We start from the raw sequence: 19,763 nt of genomic DNA, 5'->3' as shown, positions 1-19,763 counted from the left end.
CGTCCGGTTTTATTCTTGTTATGACTTTTCGTAGCGAGATTTTACAACTGAGTGGCTTGCTGGGCCATTTCAGAGGGCAATTAAGAATGAACCACATTGCTGTGGGTCTGGAGTCACATTTCGGCCAGACCGGGTAAGGACAGCAGGTTTCCTTTCCTAAAAGGGATTTGTGAACCAGATGGGTTTTTACAATAATCCGGTAGTTTTATGGACACCATTACTGATATTAGTATTTTAATTCCAGATTTTTATTTAATTAATCGAATTGAACTTAAATTTGCCAGTTGCCATGGGGGGGATTTGAACTCATAACTTCAGATTTTAATCCAGGCCTTTGGATTACTAGTCTAGTAACATAACCACTATGCTACCGTACCCTTATTTGGATTTTCAGAGGGCCTTTGATGAAGTCCACATAAGAGGTTAGTGTGCAAAATTAAAGCACATGGGATTGGTGGTAATATACTGGCATGGATTGAAAATTGGTTGACAGACAGGAAACAGAGTCGGAATAAATGGGTCTTTTTCGGGGTGACAGGCAGTGACTAGGGATCGGTGCTTGGGCCCCAGCTCTTCACAGTATATATTAATGATTTGGATGAGGGAACTAAATGTAATATTTCCAAGTTTGCTGACGACACAAAACTAGGTGGGATCGTTAGTTGTGAGGAGGATGCAAAGAGGCTTCAAGGCGATTTAGACAAGTTGAGTGGGTGGGCAAATGCATGGCAGATGCAGTATAATGCGGATAAATGTGAAGTTATCCACTTCGGAAGGAAAAACAGAAAGGCAGAGTATTATTTAAATGGTGATAGATTGGGAAATGTTGATGTACAAAGGGACCTGGGTGTCCTTGTACACCAGTCACTGAAAGCAAACATGCAGGTGCAGCAAGCAGTTAGGAAGGCAAATGGTATGTTGGCCTTCATTGTAAGAGGATTTGAGTCGAGGAGCAAGGATGTCTTATTGCAGTTATACAGGGCCTTGGTGAGACCACACCTGGAGTATTGTGTGCAGTTTTGGTCTCCTTACCTAAGAAAGGATATACTTGCCATAGAGGGCGTGCAGCGAAGATTCACCAGACTGATTCCCGGGATGGCAAGACTGTCATATGAGGAGAGATTGAGTCGACTCGGCCTGTATTCACTCGAGTTTAGAAGAATGAGAGGGGACCTCGTTGAAGCATATAAAATTCTGACAGGGCTAGACAGACTGGATGCAGGGAGGATGTTTCCCCTGGCTGGGGGATCCAGAACGAGGGGTCACAGTCTCAGGATACGGGATTGGACTTTTAGGACTGAAATGAGAAGAAATTTCTTCACTCAGAGGGTGGTGAAACTGTGGGATTCTCTACCACAGAAGGCTGTGGAGGCCAATTCACTGAATATATGTAAGAAGGAGCTATAGATTTCTAGACACAAAAGGCATCAAGGGGTATGGGGAGAGAGCGGGAATATGGTATTGAGATAGAGGATCAGCCATAATCATATTGAATGGCGGAGCAGGCTCGAAGGGCTGAATGGCCTACTCCGTCTCCTATTTTCTATGTTTCTATTTTTTGGTCTCCTCACCTGGCGGGTGATATTGAGGCTTTGGAAAGGGTGTAGAGGACGGCCACTAGACTAATTCCCAGTTTAAAGCATCTTAGTTATCAAGATAGGCTAAAAGATCTGGGACTCTGCACTTTAGAGAAGCGTAGACTTAGGGGTGATTTGATCGAGGTTTATAAGTTGATGAAGGGAATAGATTGTGTTTGAGTTGACAGTTTTTTTCCAACTGGGGAGGACCAGGAGTCACAATTTTAAGTTGTATATGGCCAGATCCAGGTTAGATGTCAGAAGGTGGTTCTTTTCCCAGAGAAAAGTGGACCCCTGGAACAGGCTGCCAGTTCATGCAAAAGTTGGACCTGTTTCTGACTGGGGTGGAGATCACCTCTTACAAAAGGTAAGTACTGCGTAGAATTATCAGGGCCAGAGTGATCTCCTGGACTAGTTTTGATTGCCATGGGTGGGGGGTTGGAGTCGGAGAGGAATTTCCCAGAATTTTTTCCCCAAATTGACCTGGGTTTTTATTTATTTTTTGCCTCTCCCAGATCACATGGCTTTGGGTTGGGTGAACAGTATGTATATTTTGATACATGAGTTATCACAATTGTGTGGGACAGGTTTAGTATATACTGTGTATTCAATGTAGAGCTCTGAAGTGCCTGCACATGCCACTGATGAAAGTGAGAGTGGGGAGGAATTCATTTAGGCTTGCTTTTGGGCTGGAAATAGTCGGTGTGCTCGCAACATACGCCATGAGCTGGAGACCTGAGGCTCATTCAAAATTGGGCCTCATCTGAATAATTCCAGCGTACTGTGGGCCTCCTGAGGCAGCTTGCTGGTTCCTCTGGACCAATTTGGGCCAGCTGTGATGCCAGCAGTGACCCTCAGGAAGGTCCTGGGAGGCGGGGGTGAGGCGAATGCGAACGGGGGTGGTGCGGGCTGCTGGTGATCCGCGTCAGTGCGGTGGAGCCAGAAGAAGCACTCCTGGCTCCACATTAACGCAAGTTAAAATGAAAAATTGTAATTTTTAATGTTGGCAGCCTCCAGCAGTCCCTTTAAGAACTGCTGGTTAGACTGCAGAAGGAACAGGGAAAACTGAACGGAGCATGCCTGGCACATACTCCACTCAGTTTCTGACCAATTTCAGAGACGGGTTCTTTAACAGGCATTAGGCCCCTCATTAACATATGCAAGAGGCCTAACGCCTGTTTAAGGTGACCATCAGGGTCGCCTGAATAACGCCTGAGCCAATATGTGTCGGACTGATTTCAGGCGCTCTTAGAGCCGGGACATAGCCCATGAAATTGGACCTTTCTTTGCTCCTCTTTCACACCCAAGAAATAGGCCAAATGAGGTCCAATTTCACCCACCTTTTTTCAAAAATCCGAGACCTTTTGGTAGTTTAAATTACTACAGGCATCCTCTAAATAAACGGTAATAAAATAAATCTGTAACTTAGAATGTGCCTGAAAACTGAATACAGCAGCTCAATGTGTCCATGACTCTGCAAGTGATCTCGTTCAGCAGAGTGAAAGGATTTGAAATTCAGAGTTGTTACTCAGGTCATGCCAATATTGATCTGCTTAATTAATTAATTGCTGCAGATGGGGTTAGCCATTGGCTGCATTGCTTCTTGGGTTCCTGATTCACCATTAGGGTCGCTGTGTGTATTCAAACTACTTTTCCAGGAAATTTTGGAGTAAGATCGCTTTGGAAAGATTGGGGCATTACTGCAGGAGTTCCTCAAGGCAGTGTCCTAGGCCCAACCATCTTCAGCTGCTTCATCAATGACCTTCCCTCCATCATAAGGTCAGAAATGGGGATGTTCGCTGATGATTGCACAGTGTTCAGTTCCATTCGCAACCCCTCAAATAATGAAGCAGTCCGAGCCCACATGCAGCAAGACCTGGACAACACTCAGGCATGGGCTGATAAGTGGCAAGTAACATTCGCACCAGACAAGTGCCAGGCAATGACCATCTCCAACAAGAGAGAGTCTAACCACCTCCCCTTGACATTCAATGGCATTATCATCGCCGAATCCCCCACCATCAACATCCTGGGGGTCACCATTGACCGGAAACTTAACTGGACCAGCCATATAAATACTGTGGCTACAAGAGCAGGTCAGAGGCTGGGTATTCTGCGGCGAGTGACTCACCTCCTGACTCCCCAAAGCCTTTCCACCATCTGCAAGGCACAAGTCAGGAGTGTGATGGAATACTCTCCACTTGCCTGGATGAGTGCAGCTCCAACAACACTCAAGAAGCTTGACACCATCCAGGACAAAGCAGCTCACTTGGTTGGCACCCCATCCACCACCCTAAACATTCAATCCATTCACCACCGGCGCACAATGGCTGCAGTGTGTACCATCCACAGGATGCACTGCAGCAACACGCCAAGGCTTCTTCGACAGCACCTTCCAAACCCGCGACCTGCACGTTCCCCTTCAAGTCACACACCATCCCGACTTGGAAATATATCGCCGTTCCTTCATCATCGCTGGGTCAAAATCCTGGAACTCCCTTCCTAACAGCACTATGGGAGAACCTTCACCTCACGGACTGCAGCGGTTCAAGAAGGTGGCTCACCACCACCTTCTCAAGGGCAATTAGGGATGGGCAATAAATGCTGGCCTCGCCAGCAACGCCCACATCCCATGAACGAATAAAAAAAAAACTGTAATTTACGGCAAAACTAACAGATTGTGCAGTTTCCAGGATATTCTGGGCCATTAATAATATAATTCTTTAACTTTGGAACAAAAAATATTTAATTTATTGCTTCACCCTTTTATTAAAGAAGTGCTTCTTAATATCAGTTTTAAATTTACTTTTCACTATTTAAATTTATAGTTCCTCTGCTCCTATTAGTTTGAATAAAATTGTGTTGGAGTAACAATATAAGTGTTACAAATTTTGGGTCTATATTAGATATTGTCTTGGGTTCACTGCCACTGGTCTCTTCCATAAATGGACCCTGCATCCTTTGCGATCAGAGGTTTACCTTTACTGCCCTAGTCATATGGTACAGTGTCGCTACCTATTCTCATGCAACTTGGTCTATGCTTTCACGGTGGGGGAGGGACAACCTTCTGTCATTGTGTCTTCTCCAAGATGACCTCCAAAACAACGTTGTTGAAAACTAGAGTGTTACTCATCACCATCATTCCATAATTACCCTCAATGTCTGCTTCACTCTACCTTCAATCAACTTCTTCACTCCTCTCCTCAAGGTAGAGCACTTCCTTTTAGAGCAGCTAGTTGGCCCAATTTCCAATTGGTAGCCAACCATCCTTCAGATCAGAATCCCTGCACATATATTCCATGCACAGGGAGCCCATTCAAATTAGGCGGGAGGGCTGAATTCAGAAAATGGATGCATTTAGCACATTGCTAAACTGTATTTTTTTATCTGAAATAGAAACATAGAAAATTTACAGCACGGAAGGAAGCCATTCAGCCCATCGTGTCTGTCCTGATCGAAATAGAGCTACCCAGCTTAATCCCACTTTCCAGCACTTTGTCCGTAGCCTTGTAGATTATGGCACTTCAAGTGTATATCCAAGTACTTTTTAAATGTGATGAGGGTTTCTGCCTCTACCACCCTTTCAGGTAGTGGGTTCCAGATCCCTACCACCCTCTGGGTGAAAAAAATTTTCCTCAGCTCCTCTCTAATCCTTCTACCAATCTATGCCCCCTGGTTATTGACCTCTCTGCTAAGGGAAAAAGGTCCTTCCTGTCCACTCTATCTAGGCCCTGCATAATTTTATACACCTCAATTAAATCTCCCCTCAGCCTCCTCTGTTGCAAAGAAAACAACCCAAGCCTATCCAATCTTTCCTCATAGCTAAAATTCTCCAGTCCTGGCAACATCCTCGTAAATCTCCTCTGCAATCACATCTTACCTGTAATTTGGTGACCAGATCTGTACGCAGTACTCAAGCTGGACCTAACTAGTGTTTTATACAGTTCTAGCATAACCTCCCTGCTCTTATATTCTATGCCTCAGCTAATAAAGGAAGTAATCCCGTATGCCTTTTTAACCACCTTAACTACCCGACCTGCTACCTTCAGGAATCTGTGGTCATGCACTCCAAGGTCTCTCTCTTCCGCTACACCTCTCAGTATCCTCCCATTTATTGTGTATTTCCTTGCCTTATTTGCCCTCCCCAAATGCATTTCCTCACACTTCTCCGGACTGAATTCCATTTGCAACTTTTCTGCCCACCTGACCAGTCCAATGATATCTTCCTGCAGTCTACAGCGTTCCTCCTCACTATCAACCACACATCTGCAAACTTCTTAATCACGCCCCCTACATTTAAGTCTAAATCATTCATATATAAAGAGTGACAAATCCCCAGGACCAGATGGTTTCCATCCCAGGGTTTTAAAGGAAGTAGGTGAGCACATTGCAGATGCCCTAAGTATAATCTTTCAAAGTTCTCTAGATTCAGGAACTGTCCCTCTGGATTGGAAAATTGCACATGTCACTCCACTTTTTAAGAAAGGAGAGAGAGGGAAACCAGGGAATTATAGACAAGTTAGCCTAATATCTGTTGTGGGGAAAATGCTGGAGTCTATAATTAAGAATAGGGTGACTGAACACCTCGAGAATTTTCAGTTAATCAGAGAGAGCCAGCATGGATTTGTGAAAGGTAGGTCATGCCTGACAAACCTGATTGAATTTTTTGAAGAGGTGACTAAAGTAGTGGACAGGGGAATGTCAATGGATGTTATTTATATGGACTTCCAGAAGGCATTTGATAAGGTCCCACATAAGAGACTGTAGCTAAGATAGAAGCCCATGGAATCGAGGGAAAAGTACGGACTTGGTTAGGAAGTTGGCTGAGCGAAAGGTGACAGAGAGTAGGGATAATGGGTAGGTCCTCACATTGGCAGGATGTGACTAGTGGAGTCCCGCAGGGATCTGTCTTGGGGGCCTCAATTATTCACAATATTTATTAACGACTTAGATGAAGGCGTAGAAAGTCTCATATCTAAGTTTGCCGATGACACAATGATTGGTGGCATTGTAAGCAGTGTAGATGAGAACATAAAATTACAAAGCGATATTGATAGATTAGGTGAATGGGCAAAACTGTGGCAAATGGAATTCAATGTAGACAAATGTGAGGTCATCCACTTTGGATCAAAAAAGGATAGAACAGGGTACTTTCTAAACAGTAAAAAGTTAAAAATAGTGGATGTCCAAAGGGACTTAGGGGTTCAGGTCATTGAAGTGTCATGAACAGGTGCAGAAAATAATCAATAAGGCTAATGGAATGCTGGCCTTTATATCTGGAGGATTAGAGTACAAGGGGGCAGAAATTATGCTGCAGCTATACAAAACCCTGGTTCGACCGCACCTGGAATACTGTGAGCAGTTCTGGGCACCGCACCTTCGGAAAGACATATTGGCTTTGGAGGGAATGATACCCGGACTTCAAGGGTAAAGTTACGAGGAGAGATTACACAAATTGGGGTTGTATTCTCTGGAGTTTCGAAGGTTAAGGGGTGATCTGATCGAAGTTTATCAGCTATTAAAGGGAACGGATAGGGTGGATAGAGAGAAACTATTTCCGCTGGTTGGGGATTCTAGGAATAGGGGGCACAGTCTAAAAATTAGAGCCAGACCTTTTAGGAGCGAGATTAGAAAACATTTCTACACACAAAGGGTGGTAGACGTTTGGAACTCTCTTCCGCAAACGGCAATTGATACTAGCTCAATTGCTAAATTTAAATCTGAGACAGATAGCTTTTTGGCAATCAAAGGTATTAAGGGATATGGGCCAAAGGCGGGTATTTGATAAGATCAGCCATGATCTTATCAAATGGCGGAGCAGGCACGAGGGGCTGAATGGCCTACTCCTGTTCCTATGTTCCTTCCTATATACCACAAAAAGCAAGGGACCTAGTACTGAGCCCTGTGGAACACCACTGGAAACAGCCTTCCAGTCACAAAAACACCCTTTGCATCCTGCCACTGAACCAATTTTGGATCCAATTTGGCACTTTCTCTTGGATCCCGTGGGCTTTTACTTTTTTGGCCAGTCTGCCATGTGGGTCCTTGTCAAAAGCCATGCTAAAATCCATGTAGACCACATCAAATGCACTACCCTCATCGACCCTCCTTGTTACCTCCTCAAAAAATTCAATCAAGTTAGTCAGACATGACCTTCCCTTAACAAATCCATGCTGACTGTCCTTGATTAATCCGTGCCTTTCTAAATGATGGTTTGTACTGTCCCTCAGAATTGATTCCAATATTTTGCCCACCACCGAGGTTAGCCTGACCGGCCTGTAATTACTAAGTCTATCCTTTTCTCCCTTTTTAAGCAACGGTACAATGTTAGCAGTCCTCTAATCCTCCGGCACCACACTTGTAGCCAGGGAGGATCGGAAAATGATGGTCAAAGCCTCCGCTATTTCCTCCCTTACTTCTTTTAGCAGTCTAGGATACATTTCATTCAGTCCTGGCAATTTATCTATTTTCAAAGATGCTAAACCCCTTAATACTTCCTCTCACATTATGTTTATCCCATCTAATATTTCACACTCCTCCTTAACTACAAACTTTGCACCATCCCCCGCTTTTGTGAAGACAGACACAAAGTATTCATTAAGAACCATACCCACATCTTCCGCCTCTGTGCATGAGTTACCTTTTAGGTTCTAATAGGCCCTACTCTTTCCTTAGTTATCCTCTTGCTCTTTATGTATATTTAAAACATTTTTGAATTTTCCTTAATTTTACTTGCCAGTATTTTTTCATGCCCTCTCTTTGCTTTCCTAATTTCCTTTTTAATTTCACCCCTGCACTTTCTATACACCTCTCGGCTTTCTGCAGTATTGAGCGCTCAGTATCTGACATAAGCTTCCCTCTTTTGCCTTATCTTACCCTGTACGATCCTTGTCATCCAGAGGGTTCTAGATTTGGCAGTCCCACCCTTTTTGTGGGAACATGTTTACTCCGAACCCCTTGAATCCCCCCTTTGAATGTCTCCCACTGCTCTGACACTGATTTACCTTCAAGTAGCAGTTTCTAGTCCACTTTTGCTAAATCACTTCTCAGCTTTGTAAAATTGGCCTTTCCCCAATTTAAAACTTTTACTCCTGTTCTATCTTCGTCCTTTTCCATATCTATGCTAAATCTAACTGAATTATGATCACTACCACCAAAATGTTCTCCCACTGATATCCCTTCCACCTGCCCAGCTACATTCCCTAAAACAAAATCCAGAACTGCCCCCCCCCACCCCACCCCACCCTTTTTGGGCTTGTTACGTACTGGCTAAAAAAGTTCTCCTGAATGCAATTTAAGAATTCTGTGCCCTCTTTACCTTTTACACTGATTGTATCCCAGTTAATATTATGTACAGAATATATATGTACAGAATAGAATACAGTATTTACAGTGAGATTCTATCAAATCCCTCCTGCTCCTCTGGCACCTTCTTCTCCTCCTTTGAGCATCTCACCTTGTTCCACCCTTCTCACATCTCCTTTAAAATCCTCGTTCTCTACTGCCCACCTAAGTACCACACCAAGTTTCTCACCGAAATATCTTCACTGCTTTCTTCCCTCAGCCTCTGCACCAAGTGACTTCTCATCCTCGGTGACTTCAACCTCCATCTCAACTCATCATGCTCTCTCTCCTCTGAGTTCACTGCCCTCCTATCCTCCCTTAATCTTTCCCTCCGTATAAACTCCCCTACCCATATTCACAGCCATCCCCTCGACTTTGCCATCTCAGGTGGCCTCTCTACTCCCATCATGTCAGTCACGGATAAGGCCATCTCTGATCACTTCCTTGCATCCCCCTTCCCCCTCCCAATCCCACTTCCTTTTCCTTCTGTGTTCACCCCTGGTAAAACTCTCCCCCAAGTCACTTACAAAGGCACTTTCAAATTCCCAACTGTCTAGCCTTTGGCCCTCCATTCACCACAACATTTCTGCAGCTACCGATCTGCTCAATCACACCCTCACCTCCACCTTTGATGCCTTTGTCCCCATTAAAACCATTACTCTCTTTCACCCTGGTCCTTCCCCCTGGCACAGCCCTCACCTCTGTTCCCTTATGTCCAAGGGACGCAGACTTGAACGTTTATAGCGGACAACTGGTTTAGCCATTCATCACCAGATCTGGCTGGACCACATAAAGCACTATTATTTCCTGCTTTCCTCTGCCAAAACTGCTCACTATTCCAGGATCATCCTGGAATGCAAAGATAACCTCCGGTTTCTTTTCTCCACTACAAACCATCTTCTTAAACCCCTCTTCCCTACCTCCTCCACCCTCACCTCCAACAACAAATGCGAGGAGCTCATGATCTACTTTGTCACTAAGATTGAAACCATCCGTTCAACTGCCTCTGCCACCTCCCTCCCTTTCCCGAGCCCATCAACAAAAACCTCCCCTATGGTTCCTCCCTGCCCTAGCCCTGAACTTGCACCTTTCTCCAGTTTCTCTCCTATCTCCCCTTATACCCTCTCCAAGCTCATCTTGACCACAAGACCCACCTCCTGCTCCCTTGACCATATTCCCACCAAACTGCTGACCACCCAGCTTCCCTTCCAGGCCCCCACGTTAGCTGATATTGTTAGCGGTTCCCTCTCCTCGGGTACTGTCTCCCTCCCCTTTAATCTGCCATCACCCCCCATGATAAAAACCACCCTTGATTCCTCTGTCCTTGCAAAGTACTGCCCCATTTCCAACCTCCCTTTGCTCTCCAAATCTTGAACATGTTGTCACCTCCCAAATCTGTGCCCATCTTTCCCGCAACTCCATGTTTGAATCCCTCCAATCAAGTTTCCGCCGCTGCCACAGTACTGAAACGGCCCTTATCAAAGTCACAAATGACATCCTATGTTACTGTGACCATGGTAAACTATCCCTCCTCATTCTTCGAGACCTATCTGTAGCCTTTGAGACGGTTGACCACACCATCCTCCTCCAACGCCTCTCCTCCGTTGTCCAGCTGGGTGAGACTGTGCTTGCCTGGTTCCATTCTTATTTATCCAGTCGTAGCCACAGAATCACCTGCAATGGCTTCTCTTCCCGCTTCCGCACCGTTAACTCTGCAGTCCCCCAAAAATCTATCCTTGGCCCCCTCCTATTTCTCATCTACATGCTGCCCCTCGGCAACATCATCTGAAAACAGAACAACAAGTTCCACGTGTACACTGACGACACCCAGCTCTACCTCACCACCACCTCCCTCGACCCCTCCACTGTCTCTCATTTGTCACACTGCTTGTCCGACATCCAGTACTGGATGAGCAAAAGTTTCCTCCAACTAAATATTTGGAAGACCCCCGCCACAAACTCTGTTCCCTAGCCATCGACTCCATCCCTCTCCCTGGCCACTGTCTGAGGCTGAACCAGACCGTTTGCAATCTTGGCATCCTATTTGACCCCGAGATGAGCTTCCAACCACATATCCGTTCCATCACCAAGACCATCTACTTCCACCTCCGTAACATCACGCAACTCTGCCGCTGCCTCAACTCACCTGCTACTGAAACCCTCATCCATGCCTCTGTTACCTCTAGACTCGACTATTCCAATGTTCTCCTGGCCGGCCTCCCATCTTCCACCCTCCATAAACTTGAGCTCATCCAAAACTCTGCTGCCCATACCCTAACTCTCATCATCCCGTTCATCTATAACCCCTGTGCTCGCTGACCTACGTTGGCTCCTGGTCCTGGAACACCTCGATTTTAAAATTCTCATCCTTGTTTTCAAATCCCTCCATGGCCTTGCCCCTCCCTATCTCTGTAACCTCCTCCAGTCGTACAACCCTCCGAGATCTCTGCGCTCCTCCAATTCTTGCCTCTTGCGCATCCCCGATTTTAATCTCTCCACTGTTGGCGGCCGTGCCTTCAGCTGCCTAGGCCCTTAGCTCTGGAATTCTCTCCCTAAACCTCTCCACCTCGCTCTCCTCCTTTAAGACTCTCCTAAAACCTACCTCTTTGACCAAGCTTTTGTTCACCTGTCCTTCCATCTCCTTATGTGGTTTGGTGTCAAATTTTGTTTGATAATTGCTCCCGTGAAGCACCTTGGGATGTTTTACTATGTTAAAGGTGCTATATAAATTCAAGTTGTTGTTGTCATAAAACAATAAAATATGTGACCCTGCTCTTTTACAGGCCAAATCCACTTACAAGTTAGCAGCTTCTGAGCTAATTTTTTTACAGCCCCCTTCATTACCTGCAGAATGAGGTGTCTCTCTGTGTCTCTCACTATTCCAGACTGCTGTAGACTGACTTCTCTGGAAAGGGTTGGAAAGATAAAGTTTGACTTCTGATGCCTCTCTCAAGGATTGGCTTACCAAGCAGCCAATTAAAGTTACCAGCTTGAATGATACATCTCCCTCTATGGTTAGGGAGCAACAGCAACTACATTGTCTACTGCCTCCCACCAGGCATATAGAATGAAAACCTATTTTGTCCTCAGTTAGCAAACTGTTCTGGGAAGTGGTCAGCAGCTTCCCACAGTCTCATCTACATGCTGCCCCTTGGCAACACCATCTGAAAACATGGGGTCAGCTTCCCCTTGTACGCTGACAACACCCAGCTCTACCTCTCCTCCATCACTCTTGACCCCTCCATTACCTCTGCGTTGTAAGACTGCTTGTCCGACATCCAATCCTGGATAAGTTATAATTTCCTCCAGTTAAACATAGGGAAGATTGAAGCCATCATCATTTGGCCATTACCACAAAAACCATACCCTCGCCACCAATTCCATCCTGCTCCCCTGCCACTGTCTCAGGTTGAACCTGGCTGCTTGTAACATCGGCGTCGTATTCGACCAGAGTTGAGTTTCCAACCCCATATCTCCCTCACAAAGACTACCTCTATCTCTGTAATATCGCCCACCTCCTCCCCTGCCTCAACCCCTCTTCTGTGTTAGATGTTAAACCGAGGTCCTGTCTGACCTCTCAGGTGCACATAAAAGATCCCATGGCACTATTTCGAAGAATAGAAGGGGAGTTCTTCGCGTGTCCTGGCCAACATTTATCCCTCAACCAACATCACTAAAACAAATTATCTAGTCATTATCACATTGCTGTTTATGGGACCTTCCTGTTCGTAAATTGGCTGCCACGTTTCCTACATTGCAATAGTGACTTCACTTTAAAAGTACTTCATTGGCTGTAAAGCGCTTTGGGACATCCTGAGATCGTGAAAGGCTCTATATAAGTGCAAGTTTTTTCTTTTGTTGAAACCCTCATCCATGCCATTTTTACCTCCAGCCTTGATTATTCTAATGCTCTCCTAACTGACCTCCCGTTGTCCACTCTCCGTCAACTTCAGCTCATCCAAATCCCTGATGCCCATATCCATCCCACACCAAATCCTGCACACCAATCATTCCTGTCCTTTCTGACCTACTTTGGCTCCTAGTCCCCTAATAATTCCAATTTAATATCCCGTCTTTAAACTCCTCCATTGCCACGGCCCTCCTTATCACTGTAACCTCCTACAGCCCCTAGAACTCTCTGTTCATCTGACTCTGGCCTCATGTGCATCCCTTCCTCTCTTCCTTCCATCATTCGATAGCTGTGCCTTCAGCCATTAAGGCCCTGTGGAATTCTCTCCCTATACCTTTTTGACTTTCCTCCTTAAAACCCATCTCATTAACTAAGCTTTTAGTCATCCCTTCTAATATCCATCTGTGGCTCAGCATCAATTTTTTCTGAGTATGCCTCTGTGAAGTGTATTGTGACGTTTTTCTAAGTTAAAAGTGCTATATAAACGCAAGTTGTTGTCTCAAAACTAATCTGTTATGGAAAAGTATGTAACTTTAATGGCTATCTCATTTATCCTTGGGATAATACATTAACATTCCCAACCACCCATTGTCCCATGATTACGGGCTTTTTAATATTAAGTCAATAAAGTATGTTGAAACACTGTGAATTAACCCTTTGTAAACTGAAGCTGACATTATATCAGACACATCAAATTAAATCAAAAATCTTTTCTAGGCCAAATGGTTAAAACATTTCAATATGTTACAGTTACCTTTTCCAGACTATTTTATTTGATTATGGTTGCCAATCCTCCTGGATTGCCCAGGAGTTTCCAAGAATGGAGTATGGATCTCCCGGGTGATGCTGCTCACAGCGTGGGAGATCTTTGTCCTTTTAATTTCCTCGCCGTTGCAGCGGTCCCCCCCCCCCCCCCCCCCCCCCCCGTGTGACGTCACCGTCTGCTGCTCGAAGAAGGCTCCAGCTTGGTGAGGTCACCCCTCCCCCAGCGCTCCAGAGAGTCGGCTCTCGCTTAGGAGTGACTGGAAACAGGATCGGCTGGTGGGGGGAAAGGGATGGAAGTTGAGCTAAGTCAGAATGGGTCGAGAGACTAGGAGATTGAGGCTCGGAGGGGTGGGGAATGGTGCGCATCCGGGAGACTGGGACTTTTGAAAGTTCCTATGGAATCTGCTTCCACCAGCCTTTCAGTTAGTGCGTTCCAGATCTTAACAACCCTCTGTGTGAAAACATTTCTCCTCATTTCCTCTCTAGTTCTTTTGCCAATTATTTTAAATCTATGATCTCTAGTTACCGACCCACTTGCCAGAGGAAAGTTTCTCCCTACTTGCTCTATCAAAACCACTCAAATTTTGAACAGCTCTATTAGGTCTCCCCATAACGTTCTCTGCTTTAAGAAGAACAATCTCAGCTTCTTCAATCTGTCAACATTACTGAAGTCCCTCATTCCTGGTATCATCCTGGTAAACCTCCTCTGTACCCTCTACAAGGCCTTGACATCCTTCCTAAAGTGTAGTGCGCAGAATTGTACACAGTACTCCAGCTGAGGCATAACCAGAGATTTGTAACGGTTTAGCATGACTTCCTTGTTTTTGTATTCAATATCCCTATTTACAAAGCCAAGTATCCTATATGTTTTCTTAACCACCTTATCAGCTTATCCTGCCACCTTCAAAGATCTGTGAATATGTACCCCCAGGTCCCCTGCTCTTGCACCTCCCTCAAAATAGCACCATTTGGTTATACTGCCTCTCCATATTGTTCCTCCCAAAGTGCATCACTTCACACTTAACTGCATTAAATTGCATCTGCCATCTGTCTGCCCCTTTGACCAGTCTATCTAAGTCCTTCTGAAGTGTGCTACTTTCTGACATTATTTACTATATTGACAAGTTTTGTATCATCCGCAAATTTCGAAATAGTACTCCCTATCCCCAAGTCCAAGTCATTTATATATAACAAGAAAAGCAATGGTCCTAATTCCGATCCCTGGAGGACCCCACTCCATACTTCTCTCCAGACAGAAAAACATCCATTCACCACTACTCTGCCTCCTATCCCTTAACCAATTACATACCCAAGGTTAGCACCGTCCCTTTCATCCCATGTCCTCCAATTTGCGAATAAGTCTGTTATGTGGTACTTTATCAAATGCCTTTTGAAAGTCCATATATACTTCTACAACACTACCTTCATCAACCTTCTCTGTTACTTCATCAAATAACTCAATCAGGTTAGTCAGACACAATTTGCCTTTAACAAATCCGTGCTGGCTGTCCCTTATTAACCCACGTTTCTCCAAGTGAGAATTAATTTTGTCCTTGACAGTCATCTCCAGTAGTTTCCCCACCACTAACGCTAGACTGACTGGTCTGTAATTACCAGGTTTATCCCTCTCCCCTTTTTTGAACAGGGGTATAACATTTGCAATGCTCTAGCCCTTTTGCACCACTCCTATATCCAAGGAGGATTGAAAGATTGTGATCAGAGTTTCTGCTATCTCCATCCTTGCTTCCCTCAGCAACCTAGGATGCATCTCATCTGGACTGTGTGACTTGTTAACTTGAGTGATGCCAACCTATTTAGCACCACCCTTCTATCTATTTTTATCTGATCCAATACGTCTACTCCCTCCTCCTCTACTGCAACATTAACTTCATCCTCTCTTTTTATCAAGACGGATGCAAAGTACTCATTCAGTACCTCAGTCATGCCCTCTGCCTCCACAAGAAGATTTCCTTTTTTGTCCTTTATTGGCCCCAGCATTTCTTTAACTGTCCTTTTACTTTTTTTATAAAAGATTTTTGAGTTCCCTTTTATGTTACCCACTAATCTTTTCTCATAGTCTCTCTTTGCCTTTCTTATATCCTTTTTCAATTTCCCCCTGCACTTTCTGTATTCTGTCTGGTTTTCTACTGTATTCTGTACCTGACATTTGTTATAAAGCTCCTTTTTCTGTTTTATTTTAACCTCTATTTCCTTTGTCATCCAGGGAGCACCTAGCTTTGGATCTCCTATCTTTCCTCCTTATGGGAACATGCTTGATTTGTACCTGAACTATCTCCGCCTTGAAGGCATGCCATTGTTCATTACTGTTTTCTTGGCCAATCTTTGTTTCCAGTCCACCTGTGCTAAATCCCTTCTCAAACATTGAATTTGGCTCCCTTCCAGTTGGGTATTTTCACCTTTGATTTTTCTTTGTCCCTTTCCATAACTACTTTAAACTTAATTATATTATGATCACCATTACCTAAATGTTCTCCCACTGAAACACACTCCACTTGCCCTACTTCATTCCCTAGAACTAGATCCAGCACTGCTTACTTCCTTGTTGGGCTTGAAAGATACTAATTAAGAAAGTTCTCTCGTATACATTTTAGAAATTCTTCACCCTCCTTGCCCTTTACACTGTTTTTCCCCAGTCTACATTAGGGTAATTGAAGTCCCCTACTATAACTGCTCTATTATTTTTACATTTCTCTGAAATTTGCCTACAGATCTGCTCCTCCATCTCCTGCTGACTATTTGGGGATCAATAGTAAACATCCAGCAATGTAACAGCTCCTTTTCTATCCTTAACTCTAACCAAATAGATTCAGGCTTTGAACCCTCTAGCATATCACCCCTCTGTAGAACTGTAACATTATCCTTGATCAATATTGCCAACTCCTCCTCTTTTTTCCTTCCCTAACCCTCTTGAAGACCTTGTAGCCAGGAATGTTTAGTTCCCATTCCTTCCCATGTTTAAGCCACGTCTCCATTATAGCCACAATATCATAACCCCATGTGGCAACTTATGCCTGCAGCTCATCAACCTTATTTGTAACACTCCTCGCATTGACACACATGCATTCCAACACCATGCTAGTCTGCTTTGCTTTTTTCCTCCATCTAATTCCTGCTCTTTCTACACTATTCTTTATTCTGTTGCTATTTTACCCTCCTAGTTTTCTATGCACCTTGTCTCTCCTCTCTGCTGCTATGTCCTGGTTCCCCTCCCCATGCCAAATTAATTTAAACCCTCCCCCACAGCACTATTTCACCTTCCTGGGGAGAACATTGGTCCCAGTCCTGTACAGGAGCAACCCGTCCAGCTTATTTGGGTCCCTCCTTCCCCAGAACTGGTCCCAATGCCCCAGTTATTGTATTACTGTTGATTATGAGGAGAATTTGAATATTACCAGTATTACTATCAGTTATCAGTGTAATTTCAGTGAGTTACTATTAGAATCGAAGTTCCTCCCACCTCTGGCTTCTACCCTGCGAATCCCTCCCATATCCTCCGTTTCCTCTCTTCCCCACCCACGGCTTTCCTTCTTCACTTGCCTCCTGATTCTCGGAATTACTAGCACAACAGCTGCTGGCACGAAACCACGAACAAAGATACTCAACTACAGGAGACCCAACCATTATAAGGTACATTTAATAACATTTGCAGATGTCACGTGATCAAATTGATAGACATGTGGAAAATCATTACGTACTCCTAAGGAGTTACTTATCATTTTTATGTTTCGAAAATGATGCGGACTCTACAGGACAGCTGTTGTCACCAACCATTTTGCATTCTAAGATTTAACTCCTCATTGAAAATTGCCTCTTAACTTTCTGCTTAAAGCAAACTTATGAAGTCCTGGAGAGAAGTGGTCCTAATTTTCTGATTGCTTTGTGCTGCCTTGTTCTTCCTGTAGGTGTTGGTGTAGCTGGAGTGATTTTTATTGCTACTTTTCTGGATCAGCTCGATAAGCAGGAAGTGAAAGAGTTCAGAGAGAGGAAAGTAAATATTTTTTCTGTCTTGGTGGCTACCTTTGCACAGCTAAAAGACAAGCGCCAATGTCTGCTCATTGTCATGACAATGTACAGTGGGTTTGAACAGGGCTTCCTTGCAGGTGATTATACAAAGGTAAGAACTCTTGCGATAATATAATTAAGTATCCTAACTGCATTAACATGATGTTACACCAGGACTCATCTTGTATTGTTAGAGGACTTTTAAAATGAAGAATCATAAAAATGTCACTAATTTACATAAATGCCTTTTTAATTCAAAGTTACTGGTTCTTTAATAATTTCACTTTCATTTTAAAGGAGTAGTGTGCCTGTATTGGTGAGTTTTTGTGTGAGCTCAATTTCCGCAGCAGCCTGCTTCTAAATCTCAGTTTGAACACAGCCCAGTAAGGGGTAATTTTTCGACACTCACTAACATTAGTAAAAAAAAAGTTGGCATAAGTATAAAGCGAGGAAACACAATTTTTAATAAGGCTGACTTTTGCCATCATTAGCGAACAGAGGAACATGTACCCAGTGAAACAATGGCTCTTATATTTACGGGGAGGCGTGGAGGGAACGGTGGAGGTCAAAGAACCAGGCAAAACCGGGGACGAGGAGGTCCGACAGCAGAACCTCATTCTCATTTTTTTCTCATGTTTCCTGCCTGACAGCTGGTTAAATTGATAGCCTGGCTGGCTGCCGAGCTGGAAAATCAGCAGGAAGGGGTGGAATTTCGGTGTTCAGAGCTTGAGGGGGAGGGGAGTTGGCCGCAATCGCAGCATAGAGTGGTTGGCGATCAGAGCTTGGGGGGTGGCGGGGTGGGGGGGAGGTGGGAAGAGAGGCCATTGCTGGAGGGAGGGAAGGTCGCTGATTGGAGTTCGGGGCGGGGTGAGGTGGGAAGAGAGACCATCGCGGAAGCGGGAAGGTTGCCAATCGGGGCTTGGGGTGGGTTTTGTTGATCATTGGGGTTTCTGTGCCATTGAAGACTTTGTTGTTCGGGGAAGGGTTTTTTTTTGCTATGTTGAGGAGGTTTGTTGTCCCAGGAAAGCTTTTGTGGTTCAGATGGGAGGGGAGAGTTAGGATTATTAGCGTTGGAGGTCTCTTAGTTGTTCAGTTACACGCTTTTACCTTCACCACAGAAATGGCTGACACAGTGGGTGCTGCAACTTTCAGATTCCAGATGAGGTGAGAAGCAGAGCAACAGAATTACATAGAAATTACAGCATGGAATCAGGTCATTTGGCCCAACTGTGTTGGTGTTTATCCTCCACACAAATAACTATTAAGTATAAATTCTATCCAGGGAGACCCTCAAAAGCTTTAATGTGAGAAGGAGACATTCAGGGTCAGTACAATGGGGCTATCAAATACTGTTAGTTGAGCCCCACTGTAAGTAATGGATCACATAACATGACCTTCCGAGCACCACCAACAGGTGCAATGCCATTAGAACGTTGCAGCCACTCACCACTTTTAATATATAATAGATGAAACTGACTGACAAAATTTGATAAAAGATAAACCACTGGAATGTGAATTCATGATAATTCAAGAAGAACAAAAAATGGCCTGTTTACCAATATTTACATTACCTCAGAACCGATATTAGCTCTGACTGCAAGTTAGTTCTGACATCAGTAAAGCTGAGAATAAGAACTGCTGGAAAAGCATTTAGAACAAAAATCTGGGATCTGGACAAAATGAAAGAACCTGACTCAGAAACAAGGACAAAGATGTGGTAGAGAGAAACATTGTACCAGCAATAGTTGAAGAAATGGATGTAGAAAACTCATGGAACACCATCAAAAACAGAATATTGAGAACTACAAAACAAGTATTTGGTCTCAATAGCAACCCCAAGGAACATAAATGGATAAAGGAAGAATTCCTTGAGTTGAGTGAGAAACGAAGAAGCCTGAGGTGACCATAAAATCAGTTCCCAATATGAGGACTGAATACAACAGGTTAGCCAGAGAAATAAAGCTTAAAGTCAAGACATAAGAATAGCTGGACAAATAATCAGTGCAAAGAAGCAGAAGATTGTGCCAAAAGAAACAAAACACAGGGGCTGTATTGAAAGATAAGAGAACAAAGTGCATCTTACGAACTTTAAATGGTCAGATAATTGGAGACGAACAGGGAGGAGCAAGCAGTGGAAAGAATAT

At 44.2% G+C, this 19,763-nt stretch overlaps 1 protein-coding gene across 1 annotated transcript in view; it reads left to right on the top strand.

Annotated features, from left to right (window-relative positions):
• Positions 1–19,763, top strand: part of LOC137324656 (protein unc-93 homolog A-like) — a 104,618-nt gene that overhangs the window by 57,376 nt on the left and 27,479 nt on the right. The window contains exon 4 of the mRNA XM_067989218.1: positions 17,520–17,731. Within this exon, the coding sequence (XP_067845319.1) occupies positions 17,520–17,731 (212 nt within the window). The remainder of the gene's footprint in view (positions 1–17,519; positions 17,732–19,763) is intronic.

This window comes from Heptranchias perlo, chromosome 8, assembly GCF_035084215.1.
Source record: "Heptranchias perlo isolate sHepPer1 chromosome 8, sHepPer1.hap1, whole genome shotgun sequence".
NCBI lineage: Eukaryota > Metazoa > Chordata > Chondrichthyes > Hexanchiformes > Hexanchidae > Heptranchias > Heptranchias perlo.
Note: the sequence above shows the minus strand (reverse complement) of the source record. Positions and strands in the feature narration are given on the sequence as shown.